The sequence below is a fragment of the Dysidea avara genome, chromosome 5 (genome assembly GCF_963678975.1).
Source record: "Dysidea avara chromosome 5, odDysAvar1.4, whole genome shotgun sequence".
Taxonomy (NCBI): domain Eukaryota; kingdom Metazoa; phylum Porifera; class Demospongiae; order Dictyoceratida; family Dysideidae; genus Dysidea; species Dysidea avara.
Window position 1 is genome coordinate 24,172,448 of NC_089276.1, and position 10,818 is coordinate 24,183,265.

The 10,818-nt window shown below is 41.3% G+C and overlaps 1 protein-coding gene across 1 annotated transcript; it reads left to right on the forward strand.

Moving 5' to 3' along the window:
- The first annotated feature begins 824 nt into the window (after positions 1-824).
- LOC136255133 (uncharacterized) lies at positions 825-7,933 on the forward strand. The gene is made up of 8 exons (XM_066047852.1): positions 825-848; positions 2,284-2,655; positions 3,136-3,894; positions 4,077-4,863; positions 5,150-6,124; positions 6,167-6,647; positions 6,707-6,846; positions 7,149-7,933. The coding sequence occupies exons 1-8, from the start codon at positions 825-827 to the stop codon at positions 7,931-7,933; spliced, it is 4,323 nt and encodes a 1,440-aa protein (XP_065903924.1).
- Positions 7,934-10,818: the final 2,885 nt, after the last annotated feature.

The window sequence follows — 10,818 nt, forward strand, 5'->3', positions numbered from 1 at the left end:
TATATCATTGTCCTACCTATATGTATTGTTGGAAATTGTAAGAGGGTAGATTTTCTGGGGGCATGCCCTGCAGAAAAATTTTGAAAATTGATGCCAAAATACTGCAATTTGGTAGCATTTCAGCATGAAATCCTTAATATTTCAGTGTCCTTTGTTACCTTTTAACTATACCTGCAGTTGTTGAAATTTTGGACAATGTAAGAGGGTGCATCAGTTTAAACAAATGCTACAGGATAATAGATTTCCCTTTATCTGTCTTAGCTTCGTAGAACTGAAATAGACTTGGCTGTTACTCCAAAGGTATAGGGGAAGCAAAGTTATCTAGAAATTAATGTTATTGTAGCCAATTAGGTGAAAGTAATTTAGAAGTATTTATAGTCATTAACTGCACCTTAGATAGCACAAAGACTATCATAAGGGTCTACAGTAGCATGAACAGCCCTACTGGAAAAATTTGAGATTTGAATGATTTGAGATTGAATCTGAGAGCACTTTCAGTGGTGCATATGTACTTGAAGTAATTCTATTCATACAGCAAGTACGACTATCACTTATAAGATACTATACAAGTATATAGAGGTATCAGCTAATGAAGGCTTTTGAACTAGACTATTGCACTTCACAATGTGTAGATACATCTTTTAATGCAGACAGATTTTGGACAATTTCCATCAGTAGCAAAGCCAACTTAATGTGTCTTCTGAATGTTCTATTAGAGTAGTTAGGTGACTGCTCTATTAGAGTATCTCGATCTCATGCTCTGCTAGTGCTGATTCAGTCCCATTGTTGTATAATCTTTAACACAAATCACGAGTCCAGTGATAATGCCTTGGAAAGATAGTTCTAAGGTGGGTTTATGTGTATATGTGTTATTAGTGACACTATTATATGCTAAGACAGAAAAAGTTCATTGTGATCCTTTCATATTGAGTTGAAAAGTGAAGGGGGGGCTTCAGCCCCCCCCCTGGATCCGCCCCTGAACATTGAAATTAACAAGCACAAGAATAATAATGTATTACATACTACATAGACTATACAATATACAACACAAGGAACCACCAGAGGGTTGCTTTGTAATGAAGAATGCTTTCTAAGATGGATTTTATCATATGTTCCATGAACCATGCAATATCATGGTTTGTGGTAATTAATACATTTTTTGTATGGATTATTATGTGTTTAGTGACATATATCATACACTATGATAGTAGTGTCATACACTACGATAGTAGTGTATAGTAGGGACCACAAAAGAGTAGGCGTGGCCCACAAAATAAAATCACCCAAAAAACTGCCTCAGTTTTCCCTGATGACGATGAGGCAGTATTGGTTAGGTAAAACTAAGCCCAAACAAGCTTTCAGATCGACCCGAAACACTTCCAACAAGTTGCTACGGAATTTAAAAATAATTTATTTAACAGAATTTTCAACTGGGTGTAGTCAGGCTTGATTTTTTCACTGTTCAACATCACTTCGGCCCGACAGGTGCCTTTTGGCATACCGCAGTACGTACAATGCATTCTTCATGGACTTACCAGTGTCCTCCTTTGTCTCCCATTCATCTTTGCTGACAGCGAAAAGTGTCGATTTGGTGGTAGCACGTGATGGCTTCCCTTCGCAACGGAAATCGTCCGTATTTTCATAGCGGTTACTTCGATTGCAGAGGTGCTTTTCGAACACTGAGTTCTTGATTTGTACTGCTGTGTAATGGGTTGAACATAGCTGACAACGAAGCGTAATGGATACTTCACTTTTCAGACGATATAGCTGGGCGCACGGCACCATTTCAAATGCGGTATGCGTGGGTTCACCAATCATAATAATATTATTTACAAAAAGTTAACAAACAAGTATTTCAAAAAATTTGGAATTTTCAACTAGGACCATAGCACATCGATAAAAAGTACTGAAACAAGCTGCATGATATTAAACAATAAGAAGTGTTATATCCCTACTGTGCATTTCCAATATGGTATCTTGGAGCACAGTGAGATATAACACTTCTGTCTATGTTTATGTAATGTGGTGTATCACGTGTATGTATGCCTTTTTAGTGCGCTTCATTAAGAGTGTGAACACGTGCAGTTGAAGTGATCAGCTGGCTTTCGAGTAGGTCGAATCGTTTCGAACCTCGCCGAGTTCAACAGTTACTTCAGCTACTATCTATCACATTTGGTGCTTTACGACCAGGGATTCGGATGGATACTCTACAATATATACCTACAACGTGCCCGGGCTTCCAGACGTGGTGAGCGCTCCTTCGTGACGAAACTCCTCTCCAAGGCTCAGACGATCACAGAAACTTACGCCGACACTACCGAAGCAGTTTCCACTGAGGACAGAGAAGGGATAGACTTAATCCTCAGCCAGCTCTCCGTGAAGAAACGCCAACTAGAAGAACTAGATGCAACGATCGCCTCAGCGTTAACAACGGAGAAAGAACTAAAAGATGTTGGGGATGCTGAGATGTACCATTTCACCTTAACAGAACACTTAACCAGCCTACGGAAGTTCTCCAACTCTCCTGTACTAACTAAGGATCAAACAGTAAATCCTTCACACCTGGAACCAAGCTCAAACAGTATCAGCAATATCCAGTCGAGGATCGAGAACACCAAGCAGGGGTCACTAGAGCACACAACATCTTCTGGAGTGGTGAGTAATCCATTGTCGCACACACATGTTGTACACAATGGGGGTCAGTCTGTGGATCAGTTTGTAAGCCAGTTACTCAAGCTAACACTTCCCACATTTGGTGGGAGCCCGCTTCAGTTCCAAACCTTCTGGGACACCTTTGAATCAAACCAGCTGTCCACAATAATGACAACTTAACCAGGGTCCAGAAATTTCACTACTGATTAAGTGCACAATTGTTGGGTGATGCATCTCATGTTATAGATAACTTTCCACTTACTGACTTGAACTACGGCTTTGCTGAAAGAGAGATTTGGGCAACCCTACAAGTTAGTTAATGATCGCTTAGATGCTCTAATGAACCTTCCAAAACCCGTTAATAATTTGGCCAGCCTTCAATTTTTTCATGATAAGTTGGAGAGCCACATGAGAGCACTGCAATCCTTAAGCAAGTCTCCTGACACTTATTGTGCAATGTTAACTCCTATTGTCCTGTGAAAGCTTCCCACAGAACTTAGAAAGCAGTTTGCTAGAGACCACAACAGTGGTGAATGGACCATTCGAGAAGTCATGACTTGCATTCTTAAGGAGATTCGAGTCCTTGAAGTAAGTCTGTACTCTAATGGCTTTACCAAAGAAACCCATTCCACTGCTGAGTCTTTCTACACAGCAGTCGGAAAATCTGCAGGCCAAAGAGAGAAGAGGGAACTAGTCTGCACTTATTGTAAGGGCTCACATACAGCTAATCAGTGCACTGTTATTAAAGACCACCAGCAACGTACATCTATTGTAAAGACAGCAGGCTTATGCTACAACTGCCTGGCACACCATAAAGCGTCACAGTGCACCTCTCGTAGACGATGCAAACATTACAATCAAAAACATCACACAAGCTTGTGCCCACCTGCACCTGTAGTTGTTCCACCACTGGCTCTTACACCCAATAACACACAACCACCGCCTACCCCTGTAGCCAACACAACACAGCCACCTCCTCAAACTTCCACTGCAAGCAACAGTGTGCCTGCTTCCACCACCATCACTAGGCCCCAACCTCCACTTGTGTCAACCTGTAGTGCCTGTCTTCTGAAGACAACTGCCATTGCTACAGTCCCAGCAGGTCCATATAGTACGGAAGGTAACATCCTCCTAGATGAGGGGGCACAGCGCTCCTTCATCTCTCAAGACCTTGCTGATAGGGGATTTACTAAGTTCACTCGATTCCATGCCACCAGGGTATCACTCTTTTCGGATGCCCCGGTATGTCACATCACATTTATAAAATACAAAAGAAGGGAATCAAGGGAGCTAGCAGCGGTAGCATAATCGGTAGCACACTGGACCATCACACTGGGATCCTGGGTTCGATCCCCCTTAAGTCAATATTGCAATTTTTTTCCGCCTTTTTGGTTCACCGTCGGTTTTTTGTCTAAGTTCTGTAGGGTTATGAAATAGGAAACCCTGTGTCTGCTGCTAGACTCTTACAGGTAGCCACCATCTCAGTACACACTCAAGATCAAAGTGCCATTCCCATTTCAGTCTTGGTGGTACCCACACTTGCAACTCCACTCCAAAACTCTGTGCAAATGGATGCAAGCAAGTTGCCATACTTAAAGGACCTACGATTGGCTCATCCTATCACTGAGGATGACAATTTTGAGATAACCATTCTTGTGGGCGCTGACTACTACTGGAGATTCGTCCAAGACCAAGTCATACGCGGCGATGGTCCTACAGCAGTCAAGTCCCGTTTAGGCCATTTACTCTCTGGTCCTTTATCGCAACCACCAGCAGCTTTAAATCTAATTCATGTCAACTTTACAGCTGTGGATGAACAGAACCTTGACACCTTCTGGAAAGCTGAGTCTAGTGGACTCTCCCTTAGCACTACTGATAGAGATGATAATTTCTTGAAAACCTACATGCAGTCTAGCATTAAACGTCAACCTAATGGAGCCTTATCCCTCAAGTTCCCTTGGAAGGAGGAACATCCGTCTTTATCTTCCAATTTTTCTATCTGTGCCAAACGTACGAGATCCTTGGCTCAGAGGTTAGCTAAGACCCCAGCACTCTTGCGCATGTACAGCCAGATCATTGCCAACCAAGAGTCCAAAGGCTTTATTGAGAAAGTTAACAACTTTAATACCAATCATGCATACTACATTTCCCATCGGGCTGTCAGAAAGGACTCAGCTACCATACCAGTCCGCATCGTCTATGATTGCAGCTGTAAGTAGTCATCCCACCATCCCAGTCTAAACGACTGCCTTCATGTGGGCGCAACCTTCCTCAATCACCTGTGTGGTGCACTCCTGCACTTTTGCCTGCATGTGTATGGCTTCTCAGCTGACATTGAGAAGGCATTTCTCCATGTTCAGCTTGATGAGTCACACAGAGATTGCACCTGCTTTCTCTGGCTGACTAATCTGCAAGACCCTAACAGTGCATTCCAATCTTACCGCTTCAAGGTGAGTCTTATTTGGGGCTAGTTGTTCACCATTTATGCTCAATGCAGCAATTACATTTCACCTGCAGCAGCATCCATCACCAGTGTCCACCAATCTCCTCAGCAGCTTATACATTGACAATGTAGTCTCAGGTTGTGACACTGAGCAAGAGGCTGTTCATTACTTCCTAGAATCACGTTCCCTGATGAATCTGTCAAGATTCAACCTGCACACCTGGGCATCTGACAGTCCATCTCTAAGAGATTTAGCACAGCAGCACGGCGTTACTGAAATGCAGTGGACCGTTAAATTGCTTGGCTTATGTTGGAACATTGGATGTGATAAATTATCTCTCTGCTCAAGACCTGAGCTTGCCACTTGCACTCCAGTCACGAAACGTGAAATCCTTCGCTACACTTCTTCTATCTTTAACCCACTTGGCCTAGTCACTCCAGTGACTATAACTGCTACGCTGTTGCTCCAGGAACTTTGGCAAGATAGTGTATCTTGGGATACGGCACTGAATGAAACCTATCAGCTCAAGTGGGCTTCCATCGCAGCAGACATACTCATTGCCTCACAACAGTGCTTCCTGCGACAGTACATCCCTTCACTACCAACAGCAGATACTGTTCTGCATGTCTTTGCTGATGCCAGTCCAAAGGCATACGGAGCTGTTGTCTACATCCACTATGACAACCATTCGTTGCTAGTAATGTCAAAGTCTCGTGTAGCTCCAGTCAAACAGCATTCGCTACCTAGACTGGAGCTCATGGCTGCAGTTATAGCAGCTCGCTTAGGATCTTTCTTAGTAAAATCCCTTAACCTTAGAACTAGCACCTATTACTGGTCTGATAGCGAAATAGTTCTCTGCTGGCTTAAAAGCAAGAAGAAGTTAAAGCCATTTATTGAACATAGAGTGACAGAAATTCAGACCTCATCATCGCCTTGGCAATATTTCCCAACAGCCTGTAATCCAGCAGATCTCTTGACACGTGAATTGACAGCTCAACAGTTGGCTAATTCAACACTGTGGAGACATGGCCCGTTATCTCCTTCTTAATGGCCCACTTGGACTCCTTCAGAAGCCTTGCTCATACAGGCTGCCAATGTTGAAGAGCCCGCTAGTGACCACAGCACAACCATACTGCCACCTACTAATGGCATGCACATCCTCATTGATCCTTCAGCTTACAGCAGCTACACCAAGTTACTAGATGTAACTGCTTATGTCCTTCGCTTTGTGCATAACACCACGCAAAAGCAATTCAAACTCAGAGGACCATTGACCCCCTCTGAACTGTCTATTGCCAATCTGCGATGGGTAGGCAATGTACAGCATAGATGTTTCACAGAGGAAATAACCAGTCTCCAGTCGACCAAACACTCCTCACGATTACCACTAGTGAGACAGCTTAGGCTTTACTTGGATCACACTGGCCTGATCCGTTGTGGTGGTAGGATCCTCAATGCGCCGCTGTCGGAATCAGCTAAGTTTCCCTTCAGAAGGACCCATTCACCTCACTCCTCATCTGGTACATCCACAAACAACAATACCATGCTGGGGTAAGCATAACACTAACATCACCACGTCAGATGTATTGGGTGCCATGCGCAAGGTATAGAATTAAATCCTTGCTGAGGAAGTGCGTGACCTGTAGAAAACTAGCTGGCCGACCATACACTGCACCAGATCCCCCACCACTAGTAAAGGCCCGTGTACAACAATCTATGCCATTTGAGGTCACTGGTATTGACTTCACAGGTGCATTGTATGTGAGAGGCAATGGAGGAGAAATTAAAGTGTACATTTACCTATTCATGTGTGCTGTGAGTTGTGCTGTGAGTTGTGCAGTACACCTGGAGATTGTAACGGATCTCAATGTAGAGTGCTTTCTTCAGGCCTTTAGACGGTTTAGTGCTAGATGATCCCTACCACGTCTTGTCCTCTCTGACAATGCTTCAACATTTTTGTCAGCTGCTGAGGAATTGAAAGCCCTATTTTCCTCACCTTCACTTATGAATACGTTAGCTAGGACTGTAGTAGAATGGAAGTTTATTCCTAAGAGGACCCCCTAGTTTGGGGGATTCTTGGAAAGGTTGATTGGGCTGACCAAACTGGCTTGAAGAAGGTCCTGGGAAGGGCATTCACAATACTCAATAGCCTTCAGACCCTAATTGTTGAAATAGAGGGTATTCTCAACAACCGGCCCCTTACTACTGTCCCCACAGACATTAATGACCCAGACCCCATCACTCCAGCCCACCTACTGTATGGTAGGAAGATTGTCTGTGTGCCCTACCATGTGACTCCTGAGGATATCCACAGTGATCTGGACTTTGGAGATACCGACATTCAAGTGAAAGCTAAGAAGCAAGCAGCCCTATTGCAACACTTCTGGACCAGATGGAGACAAGAATATTTAACTGGACTCCGAGAATTCCACCAGACAAGTGTCTCCAATGTTCAGACAGTGAAGCCAGGAGCCATAGTCCTTGTTCACGATGATACTCCCCGCATAAACTGGCGACTCGCAGTAGTGGAAGATACCATTTCCGGAGAAGATGGTCTGATCAAAGCTGCCAACATTAGGACATCAACTGGCAGAACTAACTGGCTGATAACAAAATTGTACCCACTGGAGATAACTACACCAGACCCTTCATCCAAACAGAACTCCTCACCTGAGAATCGCCAATCAGACAGTAATGCCAACAAATCAATAGCGGAACAACAGATACATATGACTAGGGAAAGGAGACCTGTTCGTCAAGCAACACTCAAGGGAAGACAACAGGTTCAAGAGTGGACTAAAATATTATGTGGCCCCCCGGAGGATGTCAATAACTAGTAACAACAATTTTATTATGCAATGTGGTGTATCACATGTATGTATGCCTTTTTAGTGCGCTTCATTAAGAGTGTAAACACGTGCAGTTGAAGTGACAGCTGACTTTCGAGTAGGTTGTCCGTACCGAATCGCTTCGAACCTCGCCGAGTTCAATTAAATGTCAATTCATCAATACTTGTCATCAGAGAAGTGCAAATCATATGAGTTTCTGGTTGTGGTTGCAGCTAATCATATGCTTGTGACAATTGGAAAAACTGTTGCAACAACTGAGACACTTGCGACACTATATATTCTGTAATAGTAGAACACACATTTAATTATTTAGAAACTGCGCATTAACCAGCGGCCTGCACATGAAATTCATTCTCAACATGGTGCATGATACCCTAGTATCATCATCATGACGCATGGCCTAGTGATGATGGAAAGTATTGAGAAACCTGCAGAATCAATTATTATTATATGTTTCCTTGGCATTATGCAATCATGTACATCTAATGGGAATTATAAAATGCGATAAACTGGACATGCAGGTATTAAATTATGTAAGACCACATGCAGCATTTTCAAGTTTGTATTAAAATGCATTGGAATTGTTAACTTGTAGTTTATTCCAACATTATCTTTCAGTTATGTAGGCATCATCAGTATTAGTAATGTATTGTATTTCAATTATATCATGATCACATTAATTGCAATTTGGTTAATTTGATTTATTGCCTAATACTAACTGAAACCAGCACTTCATTGAACTCATAATGCATGTGTGTGGGTCAATGTCTCTATATTATTTTAGTTTAATATTATACTGTTGAACCACTATGTTTATAAGCATCTGAATCCCTTATCATATGAGTAAAGTGTACAGGTCAGTGCTCCTGGTGTGAAGCTCAAATTGAAGCATGTGATTTGAGATATTATATGGTCAGCAAATATGAGGGGCTTGTATATACAGTATGCAGCAGATTAGCAGAGAGTGTGTAAAGAATAGCTACCTCTTAAGAAGAATGTTCCAATCTTTATATTATAATTTAAAATATTCTACATCATCATCCATGCAAACATGACCTTTAATAGTCTTTTTATGAAATGAGTGTTCTGTTAGAGTATTTGTATTTTCTTCTTGCAAATACTGTAGTTATTTCTGAATGTTCATTGTATTTTACTGCTAAGAAATTTAACCTCGCTAGACTAACTGTAAAAACTGGTATATTGTCCCCAATTGTTCAAAAATGTAGTAGCCAAATTGAATTTATGGAGCATCCCTCACAGTGGTCATATTTATCAGACAAGATAATATTAATATGGTAGGTACTATAGTATACACCTGAACAAGAAAATCATTGCATAGTAAATTGATAGAACAGTAGTCAATTTTTGACTTTTCATAGAATACTACACAAAGATGCCTACCCCAGCAATTAGTCCAAAGCAACTATCCACAGCTTGAAATTCAGTACATCATTATATTAATAAAGGGAGATTTGCATTAGAGTGCTGCATTTGTTTGTTTATCTACTTAGTGTTTAGCCATTGTCTAAGTTATACTAAAACCTACACACCATTGGTACTGCAATTCACCACAATTGCATTAAATATAAAGCCACGTATATACATATATATGGCAATCAGGTAAATAAAAGTAAACGTAATCATAATGTTGCTGAACAAGTGAATTGATTTTGATCTGAGATCCCTGAGTATCAGTGCAAGATGGGAACCACTATCCTGCAATTTACCACTCCCCTACCTCATAATAATGTGAACCAAGAAGTAAAGAAGAAACCTGACTCTAAACCTAACTCTGATAGAGGTTTGCAAAATGGCACATCTTTCACTGTCTGTGTGGGTTTTTGATGAATTCAAGGGTTAACTATAATGTACAGTATTTGTCGAAATATCTACTTCATAAGCATAGTTTCATGTATATAGAACCTATGGCATTTTTTAGAATTCCTTTAGGTTTCTTTTGTGCATATGATGCACTTTGTTACAGCACTAGATTATAAGCCCAGAGGCCTGTAGTCAGGGTACCCTGATAATGGGTAATTTTCTTTTCTTGTATGCACTTTTTTGATATACATTATGATGCAGTAGTGGTGGAAGTACAACCTATCAGAGCTGAGCAAAGTGATTGAGTAAACTGCTCTGGAAACCAGTGTCTTGTATATAATTTCCAAACTCATTGCTAGGACAAATCTTTACCAGAAAGACAGAGAGAGCCGCAATGGCACCCTGTAGTATATAACAGTTGTAGACATTTGGTATAATACACTTTACTTTAAAATTTTCATATTGTAGATATCGCTTTATTGTTGCAAAGAAATACTTGTTTTGTGTGCATGTGTGTGGGTAGGTGTGTCTTAGGAGCCCATGACCCAGTTTTCAATAGGGGGTACTGGTACGTACCATGCTTTGTACTTTGTCAGATATACCTTGTATTATCCATATAGTACATGTACATGTGGCATAGCACTGTGTTCATGCTAATGTGTAAGAGTTCTATATAACTAAAATGTATGTCATGGAATTTGATTACTATGGGTGTGCTGCAGGTGCATCAACTGTACTGTGTTCTCTTGTAGTGCAAGACTCTTTGTCTCACCAGCTGAGTTACCAGACAGTATTGTGGTTTACATGAAACAATAGTCATTTTTAATCAAAGTCCCCATGCATTCCAGCAGATAAATATTGAGAAGGAAAAGGTCTTAAAAGTACATTTTAAATGTGTGGCTGCAAAACTTTAGAACATCAGAACCAGTAGTTTATATACAACTACTTTATTTGTCTTTGTACTAAACAGAGATTCCAGGTTATCAGGCAAATGTAAGTGCACTAGCTGTTTGCCAGTGTTTGGATTATAGTTTTAGCTATATAGATATCCT

What these genes read in the sequence shown, in the direction of transcription:
- LOC136255133 (XM_066047852.1), top strand. Translation starts at nt 825, where the DNA reads ATGCCTTGGAAAGATAGTTCTAAG. An exon ending in CTTGGAAAGATAGTTCTAAG is followed by an intron (nt 849 to 2,283) that starts GTGGGTTTATGT and finishes CTCCTCTCCAAG; the next exon opens with GCTCAGACGATCACAGAAAC. An exon ending in CATCGTCTATGATTGCAGCT is followed by an intron (nt 4,864 to 5,149) that starts GTAAGTAGTCAT and finishes TGCTCAATGCAG; the next exon opens with CAATTACATTTCACCTGCAG.